We start from the raw sequence: 16,083 nt of genomic DNA on the forward strand, positions 1-16,083 counted from the left end.
CATTTAAAAGTAATATTAAAAAATTTTTATATTATGCATGTTAAAATTTTTTTATTACTTGAATAGATATTATTTATTTTTAACTTTCATTTGTAAAATTTATTGTTAAACATAATTATTTAATGCCATTTTGTAATTTTAGGATATGCATAAATTTTTAATACTCATTTTTTATGTTAATGTTGTGCCAAACAGTAAAAGTTATTTTTTAAATAATCAACATTGAAAACCTATTAAGCAATAAAAATCCTACAAAAATATAACTTCTAATATTTATCTAATAAATATTTTGCATTTTGTTTTTATTTGTACCAAACTAATATATATTTTGGTTTGCATCATACTATTATATTTTTCACAATTTGATTTTTGAAATGTACACTCTAATAAAGATATTTTTTAAGTAAAAGAAGGACAATAATGAAATAATCAAAATAAATATTTTTTTTGATAGATGTCATTAGTATGTTTTATGCATATTTAAACATACTCACGCACACACTAAATGTCTTAACCCCCAATTTAATTATGTGTAATGGTAAGTGGAACTCATTAACGTTAGATGGTGATCTTCCTTGTATCACATTAGTAACACTCAAATAAATAAATGGTTCGAAAGGCACCCATTTGAAAAATTGCTTCAATATTCCATAATGTCATTTAAATGACGTTTCAGAAGCCCATTTAACATAGCTCCACATATGGTTTATGGCTCCACAATAGTTATCGAGGTGCTCCAAGAAGACTTAATAATCTTATCATATATTTTCCTTAAAGTTATCCCAGTTTTGCCAAAAGTGGTTCTAAGCCAGTACTCTAACCATTGTGTCATAGCTGTTATATAAACACACACAGACACACACACACACACACACACACACACACACACACACACACACACACACACACACACACACACACACAACTTGGCGTAAACAGTTAGTGTATATGCACAAATGACACATTAAGTGAAATCTCTTTTTTATGTTTTATGACCAGTTGTATATATAATCCAAAATTATAACTGTAGTTTTAATTTTTAGATAAAATTAGTTAATATGGGTCTTCTTGATGAACAGCATTCAAAAGCTTTGTTAAACTCACGGGATGCTATTGAGAAAGTAGTTGTTCACCCTTTGGTATTGCTAAGTGTAGTTGATCATTTTAACAGAATGGCTAAAGTTGGTAATCAGAAACGAGTAGTTGGTGTGTTATTAGGTTCTATCAGAAACAAAGTTCTTGATATTGCTAATAGTTTTGCAGGTTTGTTAATTTCATATAATAAATTTTCTATAGTTCATGTAAAATATTCTGTTTAGTTATTATTCTAACCATTAAAGTATTGTAAATAACCATGTTTTAGTTTTTTATATGCAAAAATATAGTTAAAAAAATTAATCAAAGTAATTAAAAAAAAGAAAAAATACAAATTTTGCAGATTAGTTTATTATCATATTCTAATATAAGGGATAATAAACTTTTTTTGTATGGCAAGCTCAATACATCTACTGTTAGTCCAATAAAAGATCTCATTTTTAATTTGTTGAACATTGGTTTAAATTTTGTTCTAAGTTTTCTACAAAAAAGCTACAAATAGAAAACATTCTTGATGATAACGAATTTTCCATAAATTTTATAAAAAGCACTTCATTTGTAAAATTTATTTTTCCTAATGATAAAACCATTATTAATCTAATAGAGAATGTGCATAAACTTCCTGATTTAATGTCTACACCTGGAACAAAATGCACAGGCCTTTTTTAAAATTTTGACATTGATAATTTAATGTACAATGATTACTAATTGCTTGGATGTGTTTTTTCTTTTTTTGTGTTTAGATTTTCTTGATATGTGTATAGAATATGTTGTTGGTTTTTATTTATTTTTAATCTAATTTCTTACTGTATAAATCTGGTAGAAGTGTAACAATGCTCCTGCATTGAAAAGGTTAGTTTATTATTGAAATGAAACGCTCATACTTTTCAAAACCATCATTTGGTTAAAAAGTCCTTTAACCAAATGTTTTTTTAGTTTCCTTTTTAAACAACAAGTGTATCGTCATTAAAATAAAAATAAAGGTGATATAAAAATCTTCCTACTTAAGCAAAATATATACATATTAAATATATATTCAAAAATAAAACTTAACTAGTACTTTAATTGAAGTATAAGGTTTATTAAAAACAATTAATTGAAAAAGAAAAAAATATACATAGCAAACAAGGATGCGAAGTATTATTGATTTTTAGGGACTCAGGGGTCAAAAAAATGGACTTCGGACTAGGAATTTTTTTTTTCTAATTTATAGTCGACCAGACTTATTAGAGATGAAATAGTCCCTGAAATACTAGAGTAGAATATATAAAATTTCATTTATACTGTAAAAAAAAATTGTAAATATAAAGAATATAAAAAAAAATTATTTTTGATTTCGTTTCTTTACTCAAAAAATAACTATTTGTTTTAGTTTAAAGGTATTTTTGCTAATATACTTTATATAACAAAATTGTTAACTTCAAGTGTACAAGTGGTAGAACGCTTACCTGGGTAGCCAAAAATTTCAGAGTTAGATTACTGTGCTTAACTTGTTTCTCTGTGATCAGCTTTCTCTTATTTTATACCTTTCCCAAAATTACATAATTACATAATTAGTTAAAAAAATTACATAATTAGTTAAATAACCCACGAAAAATAGTTACTAAAATCTTTATTATAATAACTTGTAAACTAAGCGCGTAATTAAACTAAAATGTCCTAATGTCTTTTTTGAGTAGCTATAATTTAAATGATAAATTATAGCGACTCAAAAAATAATAAGAATTTTATTCTGGAGATGTGCTCAGACACATTTAATAGACTTCAACTACTACACTTGTAAAATGATACTTTCTGTGTTTAAAAAGACTTTTAAAACTATATTATTAGTAAAACCATATCTGTTAGTATGAACAGTATCATTAGGAAACTGGGTTAGAAAAATACTTTCATTTACTTTAGCATCAATGCAGGCGTCCAAAAAGTCCTCTTGATTCTTAGACCTTATTGTTCTGAGCCAGAACTCTAACCATTGGTCCATGGCTGCAGTAGGTTTGAGTGTGTAAATATTTGTGCCTCAGCTAATGTTGTCCTGGTTTTTACGTAGAAAAGCAAATCGCTAAACTAATTAAAATTAATATTCTCCAGAAAAAATAGGACAATGGCAACCCTAGCCTATAAAAATGTTGCACATTTTTGCATAATTTATAAGCCATAGAGCTTTTATCGGTTTAAAGTTGGGCAATTCCGTGTGAAAGCATTCAATTTTTTTTATAAAATGCAACCCTAAGTCTCAGATTTTGCTTAGATTTTTACACCACTCAAAGATTTTAATTTCCAAACATTTCCAAAATTTTATCATCTAATTCCAAACGATTTCAAAGATATTACTCTTCAAACTTTGCCTTGAACTAACAAAGATCCGCCATTTTGAAAAATAATTTTCATTGTTTCTGTTCTATGTGCAGTATCCTATGTAAGGAATCCAATAAAAAAACTTATTTAAAAAATAAATTGAAAAATAAACATAACACCTGTAATTTTGACTCTTCTTGTAATTTTAATGAGGCGAGTTTAGTTACAAAAATGCTCGATTTTTTTATTTATTTAGATATTGTCCTGAATAGTTTATTTAGAGTTATTCTTAAACAGAATAAAAAAACATGGTCAAATTTACTTAAATTTGTTATTTAAAAAACAGGAATTATGAAAAATGAAAGGAAAAAAAAGGTGGTACTCTTAAGTGCTTAATACACAGCAGTTGATGTTGAATAATTTTAGAAAAATTTTCCCACCCATGCTGAGGTTATTAAGACCCCCTTCCCTTATTTATAGAATTTTGAAAAATCAACAAAATCTGAGACTTAGGGTTGCATGCCCTGGATATTTTAACATTGAATCACCCAGTTACATAACTGCTGGGTAAAAAAATTTAAATTAATAAACTTATAGAAGTTAATAAGAGTTAGTTACAAATCCTTCATAAGTTGATATAAAATTTAAAAAGTGCTGGATTTCCAACAATTTTTATGACAGATTGGACTCCTGGATAACAAGCATCGCATTGTCATTAGTTCATTCAAAAATTGATTAAACTTTTTTTCAAATTGTCATAATACTTTTTCTCTTAAAATTTAACAGATTATTACAATGTTATTAAAATTAATAGATTATTACAATGTTAGAATTAAATCTTTCATAAGAAAAATACGTTTAAAAGACAATAATTGTTTAAAAGTCTTTTGTCATTTAACGGGTGATGCGGAAGTTGTCGGACAAAATAAAAACGTCAATAACTTATTTATAAATAAAAAAACAAACTACTGTTATATTTTTTTTAAATAAAGCATTTATCTTTTAATAAAGATATATTATTTTTTATATGAAAAAACACCACCATCTGCAATTGATCTCAATTTTGCTCTGACGCCTTTCATATGCGACTGTAAAAAGTTTAAATCAATTTCTTGTAGTTTTAATTAGTTTAATGCGATCAATCAAAACTTGCTCTGTTGAAGCTTTCCAATCTCCCTCGTAAACCTTCTGTGCCAAATGTCCCCAAAAATTTTCAATTGGTCGTGCTTGAGGCACATTTGGGGGATTGGATTCTTTATCAACGTAATAGACATATTGGTCCATCCAATTTAGAGAATCTTTAGAATAATGAGAACTTGTTAAATCTGGCCAAGATAAATAGTTAAAGTCTCCATGATACTTGTGAATAAATGGAAGAAGTTGTTTTTCTAAACATTCATTAATATAGATTGATGAATTGATCGCTACAGCCTTGGAAGTGCGAAACAATGGCTTAGACATACCACAGTCAGATATGGCTATCCACATTATTAATTTTTTTGGAAATTTCTCTTTTCCTATAAAATGAACACTTTCTGGGCATGTCTTTTTGTTGTTTGTGTAGTATCCAGAATTTCCAGGCATGTTGTCCCCTGCAAAAAAAAAGTATTTTTCGTCATCGATGACTAGAAGCGATTTTGTGTTATAGAGTTGGTTAACTAGTTTCCTGCTTCTTTTCTTTGCCTTTATTTGTTGTTCTATAGTGTATTTTGGAGTCTTTTCACGTTTTCTATATTTAATATTCATTTTTTTTAACTGACGACCAATTGTCGATTGATTTACATCGAATTTAATACCTATTTTTCTCTGACTGACCCCTTTTCGATTGTTGACAAGTCTCGTTAATTCGGCTTTCTTTTCTCTAGTCCAGGATGTCGGACGACCAGGGTGCTTTCTATCAGAAAACGATTGAACAGTTTCAAGTCTTTCTAGGTTATCATATATTGTACTTCGAGCAAATCCTTCTTTTTCAAAATAATTTACGATTTTTTTTTTATATTTAGTTTATTTACAAAAAACATTTTTAGTTGCTTTCGAAAACATTCTCGTTCAGCTGCATTTAACCTCATTTTAAATAATTATGTTTCAAATAATAAAGTTTATATTTTATAGAACGTTTATGCCTACTCATAAAGCTACAAAAACTAATTATTATGCTCAAATAATGAAATTAGGATTTGTCCAATAACTTCTGCATCACCCGTTATTTATTTATATTTTCTTTTTAGCACATTGTAATAAAATAAGGTCAAATAATATGCAATTTAAGCAGTTATTTGCAGGTAGGTGGAGTCCCAAGCCCGGAGTCCTAGAGTCTTTGCCAGAACTATACCTAAGGACTCCGGGTTCAGAAAATGATTGTTCCTCTTACCTAAAAGTCGTAATTTTTTTCCTATTAGTAGTCTAGAAACTTATTTATACTTAAGGAGCACCTGGATACCAAAAACTAGGAAGAAGTAATCTTTTTGTGACTTTCTAATCCGAAGTTCTTTTTGGGACTCCGCATCCCTGGTTATTAGTGATATTTATTTAAGGTTAGTCAAAACAACACAGTTTCAGCAATTTATAGCATTTAATGCTAACGCCTAGACAATATATTTTTCACAGCTAATTTGTTTACTCCTCTAAGAGTTTATCTTCCATCAGAAATTTAAATTTTGCTCTTTGTTTTTTTTAAATTCCATAGCTGGAATGCTGTTTTTAACATTGATAAATTTGCCTGCAGGTCTTTGATAAGTTGTGTATACCTAATTTTTATTCCATTAATCATGCATTGAAAGAAATTTAAGTTAAAGGGTTAGATGTAGCAATCACTTCATCCGTAGAAGATTTTTTATTTTGTGTTGCCATTATTTGATTTAATATCAGTAAATATCATGTTCAATTTTTCAAAAACCAGATTTTATGTTTTATGATAATATTGATTTCATCCTAGATTGTGCTTCTGTTATTTAAAGTTTGAACTTTTGAGATTTTAACTTTTGAGTTATAAGCTGATTATTGAAATTATTTGTAAAAAATACTTTTTTATGTAACATGGCGTCAGATTGAAAGTGATAATGCTTGTGTGCAACCATTATCACTTTCAAATGCACAATGGTGATAATGATTTAATAAAAAATGTTTTTAAGGATTTGTTTCATTTCTGTTTATTAGTACTCAAAAGATCCTTTTTTAAAGAAACTCCCACTTATTACATCTGGAGACATAATCCCACTCCCTTTCTTATAATACAACCTTTGTTTATAAGGTTTTAGAAAAAATTTCCCTGTTATCCTTTGATTAAGACCCTTCTCTTCATCTATTTGATCTGGACAAAAACCCCCTCTCCTTTTATTCCCATTCTACCTTGTATTAAGCACCTAAGAGTACAATTTTCAAGTTTTCTGTCAAGCATTTCTTGGTCTTTTTTTTTTTTTAAATAAACAGTTTTTTAAGTAAGTTGGTTTTTTAAAATTATATTTTAATAGAATAAAAGTATTTTTAAGTTTTTATTTTATTTTATTCATAGTACCTTTTGATGAAGATGAAAAAGATCAAAGTGTTTGGTTTTTAGACCACGATTATTTGGAGCTTATGGCTTCCATGTTTAAAAAAGTAAATGGTATGTAATTTTGAAAAATCTTTGTAGTTTTATTTAAATAGATTCTTAAGTGGAATAAAAATACTTTTGCATTTGAAAGAACATTGACAAAAAAATAAGTTTGTATATTAATCTAACTAAACTGCAAAGGCAGCCATATTATACTTAAATCCTACAAGGCATCAGGACATGTGTTTAGTTGCACTGGATTAAATGTTACCAATAACAGGGTGATCACAATGATCATTACCTGACCTGACTTTGGCATGAAAAAAAAACTTTATTTATCTATAAAGATATAATAATCCTTATTTAATAACATTGATCTTTCTGGTCAATCCAATTATTGTTTGACTCTATGAGTCTTTAGTTAACAAGCTCCTAATATCTCATCTTGAGTCTAACTAATGAGTCCAATCTCTACAGCTTTTGATCTTCTTGTTCTACTGCTGATTTGTTAACTGTAAATAACAGAAAGGTCCTTGTGCGCATTAGACAAAAGCAGTGTGGCTAAGGCAATTGCTATTGGCATATTATACTTTATGACTCCAGTTTCAAAATTTAATTGTAACCTAAAAGTTCTAATTTTTTTCCCATTCATAAGTAGCTCATAAGTAGTTCATAAGCCTCTTTATATTTTTAGAGCTCCTAAATATCAAAACCAGGAAGAAATAATCTTTTTTTGACTTTAAAATCTAGAGTTTTTTTTGGGACTGTATGTTTGTGAAAAAAAACTAGATTAGTAAAACTTTTTATAAGCACGAAGGGACCTATACAGGTAAAGGATGCAAATTTGTAAATGTTATTGGACCTGCTCTAGCTGCTGAGCTAAAACCTATATCCTATTGTTGTTAGGGTTGCATCAGTATCCCATTGTCCTAAGATTGTATTTCTTTCTCTTTTCTGAAACTACTACCATGGTTGCTGTTCAAGCTAGCTATCACCACTTGCTCCATCAACCAAAACTAAATTTTATGTGGCTCATTGTTCAGCTTACTCACATCCTTCTACTGTATTTGTTCCTTCAAGCTCAAAAAAGATTCATCTAGTTTTTTAAATTCACCATCAATGTTTTGAAGTTCTCTTTTGTCTTCATGTTTTCCTGACACATACAGTTGACAGTTTTTTAAGTCTTCTGTCAATTGCTTTCTTGCTTTTTAGTTCTTTGTTTTCTGTTTACTCCCAGTAAACAGAAAGCACTTAATTAGTGGTTGCTTGCAACATTGTTGGGAGTGAATTTTTTTTTTTTTTATTTATAAGATAATTTTAAAATACCAATAATATTTTAAGTCACTTTAAAGTGATAGAAATGGTTTTTTGCATGAATCATAAAATTAAGATACAAATCATTTTATGATATATTGAAATGCTCAATGCTCTAGCATATGTAGCTCCACATTTATAGAATACATTTTTTTATTGTTCTAATCTAGTTGTTCTAGTAAGCCTAAAAGTTGAAATAAAAAAATGGTGTGCTTGCAGTAAGTGGTGTGAAGTGTATGTATTATGTGATATGGCATGCTTGTAATGTGTGGTGTGAAGTGTATGTAGTAAGTGGTGTGGTGCGCTTGCAGTAAGTGGTGTGTGGATTTTGTATTGAGTGATTATGACTGGCGTGCTTGTAATAAGTGGTGTGAAGTGTATGTAGTAAGTGATGTGGTGTGCTTGCAGTAAGTTGTATGAAGTTTATGTAATAAGTGATGTGGCATGCTCGTAGTAAGTGGTGTGAAGTGTATGTAGTAAGTGATGTGGCATGCTTACAGTAAGTGGTGTAAAATGTATTTTAGTAAGTGACGTGGAGTTCGTTTAGTAAGGCAATTATGTGTAATAATAAAAAACAAAAATTAGTTTTGTTTGTTTTCATTTATAGTAATATGAATCAGATCGTTATTTAAAGTTTTAAATTTAGCTTGGTTTTTTTGCATTATTTAGCTAAAGAAAGAATTATAGGATGGTATCACACTGGACCAAAGCTGCATTCAAATGATATTCGTATTAATGAGCTTATAAGAAGATTCAATACAAATTCAGTATGTATTTTTTAATTGAAGTTGAAGTTTTAAATGTTTTTCTTGGTGCATTATAATTATAGTTTGTTAAAATTGCTAAATGAGTTAATAATGTTCATTCGTTGCAATGATTTCACAAATGGTGGCAAAATTTTAAAAGGTTTTTTAAAATGATTTAATAAAAATAAATTTAATGACATAATGAATGAGCAATTTGAAGTCGTTGCAGCTAATTTCAATAATGAAATGTTAATTATTCACAATGTGAATATAAAAATGTGCGGATGAAATGGGAATAGAAAATTAAGAAATAAAAAAGTTAAAGCTTCTGAATATTTTTAATTTTGTGAAAACGTCAAGATTTATTTGATTTATTGTTAATAATATTCCACACATCGTTTACACATTTGTTTGATGATAAAGTTTATGTTAATGTTAAGTTATTTAAAAAATTTTTAAAAGTTAAAAAAATATTAACTTGAAATAAAATCTAAATGAAAGAAAAAAATTAAAAACTTAACATAAAAAAACTTAATTAAGTAAAATAACTTTTTTTTGAGTAATGTTACAGCATTTTTTATTTTAACAGAATTCTTTTTTTAATGACGCAGTTAAAACTTATATAATATATACCGATGACAATAGTTGAGGGGAAAATCTTTTATTTAATTTACAACTAATAGTTTTAAAGAAGAATTTTAAATTATTCTTGTCTTATAATCTACTAATTTTTTGACGATAAAAAAAAGCGTTATTTAAATAAGAAATTATAAAAAAATATATTTAATAATTATTAATTAATTTACGAAAAAAATTAATTATTAAAAAAATATCAAGAAATATAAAAACCGTTAATCGTAAATATTAAGTTAACAGCGTTTTAAATACATATCAAAACAACGAAAGCAAAAGGTTTTAGCCACAAATTTGTTCATTAATACTATTATCAGAACTTATTAAGAACTTGCGTTTTTGTTTGGTTGCGTTTTTTTTTACCATTAATAGTTTGAAAAAATAGTGATTTGGTGCAAATAAAAAACAAGAAGTTGGGAAGTATAAAAAACTACATTGTTGAAGTTGTATATATGTGCTGTTGTAGATACTACTTCAAACATTGTTGAATAAAAGTCGTATAACAAATAGAAAGCTTTTTATAAACACAGTCTTCCGCAATTTTCAAATTTCAAGATCGCTCTTACGCCTCTGACCCAGAGCATGCATAATTGCGCTCGATGACAACATATTATAATTTTACGAGCGTAATATAACACGCTTGGCGATTTTCTTCATCACAAGCCCTATATATATATATATATATATATATATATATATATATATATATATATATATATATATATATATATATATATATATACATATATATATATATATATATACATATATATATATATATATATATATATATATATATATATATATATATATATATATATATATATATGTATATATATATATATGTATATATATATGTATGTGTATATATATATATATATTTATATATATATATATATATATATATATATATATATATATATATATATATATATATATATACACACACTGGCGAGCAAAAAAAAGTGAACAGTACAATTTTTCAGTAAATTATGTATTATTAATCAATTAAAATATAATACATAAAATATATATATACATATATATATACATATATATATATATATATATATATATACATATATATATATATATATATATATATATATATATATATATATATATATGTATATATATATGTATGTGTATATATATATATATATTTATATATATATATATATATATATATATATATATATATATATATATATATATATATATATATATATATATATATATACACACACTGGCGAGCAAAAAAAAGTGAACAGTACAATTTTTCAGTAAATTATGTATTATTAATCAATTAAAATATAATACATAAAATATAACATATCGCTTATGTTAAATACATATTCATACACATATATACGACTCATTTTGAAAAAAAAGATTAATATTTTGTGTGGCCACCACCATTTTTCATCACTTCATTTAATCGACGCGGCATCGACTCAATTAAATTTGCTATCAAACGGTCAGGTATCGTAACCCAAACTTGTTTTATGGCTGCCCAAAGATCATCCAAAGATGAAATATTATTTTTATGGACCTCTTTATCCATATAGTCCCACAAATTTTCAATGGGATTAAGGTCTGGACTTTAGGCAGGCCAATTTTCAAAAAGGAAGATATTGTTATCCTTGAGCCATTTTTTAACTTATGGCAAGACGTATTTAGACGTATGGCAAGGAGCATTGTCATGTTGAAATTTAATTTCATCCTCTTCTAATTCTTCCAGTGTGGGCAGCAAAGATTTTTGTAGAATACTAATGTATTCTTTGGAATTTATTCGTAATCCATCTTTGACTCTATGCAATCTGCCCACACCTTTGGCAGAAAAACAACCCCAAACCATAATTCAAAGATTATCCTTTACCGTTTGGTGAATACAATCTGGATTTAATTGTTCATTCTTACGTCTAATGCACATCTGTGGACGATCTGAATCCAAACAAAATCGTGATTCATCTGACCATAATATTTTTGTCCAGTCTGTGTTTTTAATATATTTTACCCAAGCTAACCTTGCCTTTTTATGGCGTGCTGTAAGAAGAGGTACTTTTTTACATGGGTGTATTTTGAACCCCTGATCTTTAAGACGCCTCGAAATTGTCCATCGGCTAACCTTTTTATCATCAGAACACGTAAAAGTTTCTGCGGTATGCGTCATAGTGGTTTTTCGATTTTTTAAAACATTCAATTTTAACTTGTGACAATCTCTTTCTGTCATTTTTCTTGGTCTGCCAGAACCTTTTTTTCTAGCTGTTGTTTTATTGTTTTTCTGACGTGAAGGTATTTTGTGAACTCCACCAACACTAATGTTTACACCTTGAGCTTTCATAATTTGAATAATTTGGCGTATCGATTTACCGGACGCACTCATTCCAACAATGATTCCTTTTTGTTCCATTGTTAAATGAGGTCCTCTGTGAAAGAAAAATGATAATATTTTTAGAGTAATATATGATGAAAATATTTATTTAATGATAAACTATGGATTCTAAATGAATTTTTTTTTCATAAGAATCCAATAACATCAAAATTAAAGGGGATTTTTCATTTTAAATAAGTTAGAGGCATAAATAATAACCAAAATAAAAATAAATAAAAATTACCTTTTATTTGGAGACATTTTTTTCCTTTTATTTTTTATAATAATGATATAGCAATAATACGTCCTATTTCACCCACGCTCTAATATCAAATACAGATTTTGCTGACAACGTTCACTGTATTCATATCTAATGTTTAGAAGTTTATTCATGTTTTCTTTGAAAGATAAATGTAAATTCTTTGATAGTACGAACAAAAATAAACAAGCTTGTATGAGTTTCTGTCCAGAGCTCTTTCATTTTATGCGTAAGCAGTCGCTGTTCACTTTTTTTTGCTCACCAGTGTATATATATATATACATATATATATATATATATATACATATATATATATATATATATATATATATATATATATATATATATATATATATATATATATATATATATATATATATATATATATTTATATATATATATATATATATATATATATATATATATATATATATATATATATATATATATATATATATATATATATATATATATATATATATATATATATATATATATACAGGCCTTGTTATGAGATTTTATTGCGTTTGTTATTTACATCATTAAAAATTAAATTGTGGCATTAGTGTATTTTAAAATACCACGATATAATTAAGTTTAATTTTAAACTACAGAAAAAATCATTTTATATGAGAAAATTAATATGAGAAAAACTACTTATAATCAAGTTTGTTTTTTCAAAAAGCTTATATTTCCTTATAAATTATTTCTTAAAACTATCTTATACTTATATATAATCTTTGGTTTGTTTATCATTTGGAAGTCATTATTTGTATGTGCAAACAAATCATATTCACATAATAGAATTTTTATTTGTACCAATAAGTTATTTGTAAAGATAATTTATGTTCATAAATAAATGTCAAAAGAACTTTACATATTTTTGAAATGATAAGAAGCAAAAAGTTCAAAAAACATTTGTAAAAAGAATTATCTTAAACAAAAGCGCTTCTTCTTTTTTTATAATTGAAAAAAAAAGTTTTTTATATATTTTATTAAGAAAGCAAGTTGTTAAGAAGCATTACGCAATAATTGCAATGTGTAATGCTTCTTAACAAGGCATATATATATATATATATATATATATATATATACATACATACATACATACATACATACATACATATACATATATACAAGCCTTCCAGGAATATATATATATATATATATATATATATATATATATATATATATATATATATATATATATATATATATATATATATACACATACATACATATACATATATACAAGCCTTCCAGGAATATATATATATATATATATATATATATATATATATATATATATACACATACATACATATACATATATACAAGCCTTCCAGGAATATATATATATATATATATATATATATATATATATATATATATATATATATATATATATATATATATATACACACATACATACATACATATACATATATACAAGCCTTCCCAGGAATTGAGTGTGGTTTTTTGTCTTGTATGTCTACCCGCAAGTATTGTATTTTAGACAACTTGGTCATAACCAATTGCAAGTTTATTTATATTTATTACAGAAAAACGTTTTAAAAATAAAGAAAGCAAAACTAACAAAATAAGAAATTAAAACAATTTTTATTCTATTTAAATAGAAAAAAATAAAAATATTTGATAATTTAAATGATAATTTGATAATTTTTTTAATGATAAATTGATAATTTGTGTACTCTTTTTATTTTTGTTTCTTTAGAGTGGTTGTTATTGGATAAGGCAAAGCAAAAAAAAAAAAAAAAATTAGTTTTAAGTCGACATTAAAAAGAAAAGCGAAAATATCAATTGCTATCTGTTTGTATAATTTTAATGTAAAAAGTATATATTGAAAACATCTATGTAATGCATAAGTATATTTTTATGTACAGTGTCTCAAAAAATTATCCGACCAAAAAAATTTTTCCCAATAAAAAATGTTTACGCTCTAAATTATACTAAAAACAATGAATAGCGATACTTATTTTGTCTGTCATTTTAGTTCTATTGGGAATAGTATGTTATTAAGCGTTCATTATATTTGATTCATGCTTCAGTTGGTTTATTATTTGACCTAAAAGAAACTTAGTACTGAATAGGCTTGTAAAAAAATTGTCCGACCAAGCCATATTTATGTAAGTTTAATTAACTTTATGTGAAATTTGTTGAAATATTTTAGCAAATTTTTATACAATTAATGAAATTGATAACAAAAAACTGTTTTTTTGTAGTAAAAAAAGTTTTGTATAAAAAAAAGGTTTAATGTTTTTTTAAGTAAAATGGTTGGAGGTAAACGTCACTGAACTGTTTCTCAGAGAAATTTAGCTGTCTTTAAAATTATTTTCCGCAGACAAAATTAAAAGATTTCAAAATTTGCATCACAGGGTATCTTGATGTGTATGCTATCACCCTATATAAGTGGCATTCTTGAGTCAGCTAGGTTGGCATTATCAGGATCTGTGCTAACCGTGATATATACATATATATATCAACCCTCTGAATTAGGAAAAATGAGGTTAGTAATAATTTGCTGACCTCAATCTTTTAGAGGTCGGCATCAGGTCAGCAAAAAAAATTTGATTCAAAGGTCTTACCATAAGACATAGAAACAAGGTCAGCAATTTTTTGCCGACCTCAAACACTTTAAAGTCAATCATGTTTTTATTAATTGGACTTTCTCTGTGCACATTAGGTAAGGCTAATCCGACTAGTCTATTTTCTGTCATCCGTGTTCTCAACCAATTTTTAATTCTTCCCAAGGTTGAGAAACTAAGTTCAGCACTTACAGGCGAAACTTACAGGACTTGACTTACTAATTTAAAACTACTTGTGAGTGATTGGATATTGCACCTGGTTATGCAAATCAAAAACAACAGAAGTATCAGTAGGTAGTGATGTGATTCCTCCCTCATCTTTCAGCTTTATACATTTGCATTGCCAATTATTTTTTTTAAACATATTCCATTTTTTTAAACTACTTTTTTAAAACATATTCAATTTTTTAATGTAAGAAGCTTGCAACAAAATACATGCTAATCAAATGACACAGGTGAATAATTTGGGGAACTTTTTTTCTGTTGACATAAATATTGTTGTTTCTGTTGATGTTAATAGTGTCAATATTTTGCCTGTTTTTTTATTTAATGTATTGTAACTCAATGAGAGCAAATGAAAATCTTATTTCAAATGTTTATAAATAAGTTCCACCCTAAATAAACCTGCATTATTGTGTACTTTTTATATTTTGATGTTATATCAGGTTAAAAAGTAAATTTATGGAATTTAAATATTTTGTTTTTCTAAAATAAAGCTGGAAAAAAAAATTGAAACTTACTTGTGCTGTTATGAATGTTTGTCATATATATCCCCAATATCAAACACTATCTATACATGTACCCAAGCCCCCATATGTTGGGGGCTTGGGTACATATATAGATAATGTTTGATGTCATTAGTAAAATTTTGTTTGCTGATTAATACATATCTGCCAACATATGCACATAATAATACAAATATAAAAATACATTTTATTGAAAATGTGGTCATCAATGTGTTCTTTAATATAATATAATATAATATAAGACGTTATAATATAATATAAGACTTTAATATAATATAATATAAGACGTTTAAAAATAATATCTTACTTGTTTTTATATCTCAGGTATTTAATACATATCTGCCAACATATGCGCATAATAATACAAATATAAAAATACATTTTATTGAAAATGTGGTCATCAATGTGTTCTTTAATATAATATAATATAATATAAGACGTTTTAATATAATATAAGACTTTAATATAATATAATATAAGACG

General features: G+C 26.2%; 1 protein-coding gene across 1 annotated transcript in view; it reads left to right on the forward strand.

The window, feature by feature from the left end:
• Positions 1 to 1,034: 1,034 nt before the first annotated feature.
• LOC100202285 (26S proteasome non-ATPase regulatory subunit 7) overlaps positions 1,035 to 16,083 on the forward strand; it is a 16,512-nt gene continuing 1,463 nt past the window's right edge. The window contains exons 1-3 of the mRNA XM_065799076.1: positions 1,035 to 1,263; positions 6,902 to 6,994; positions 8,906 to 9,003. Coding sequence (XP_065655148.1) covers positions 1,059 to 1,263; positions 6,902 to 6,994; positions 8,906 to 9,003 — 396 coding nt within the window. The 5' untranslated portion in view covers positions 1,035 to 1,058. The remainder of the gene's footprint in view (positions 1,264 to 6,901; positions 6,995 to 8,905; positions 9,004 to 16,083) is intronic.

The sequence above is a fragment of the Hydra vulgaris genome, chromosome 06, assembly GCF_038396675.1.
Source record: "Hydra vulgaris chromosome 06, alternate assembly HydraT2T_AEP".
Taxonomy (NCBI): domain Eukaryota; kingdom Metazoa; phylum Cnidaria; class Hydrozoa; order Anthoathecata; family Hydridae; genus Hydra; species Hydra vulgaris.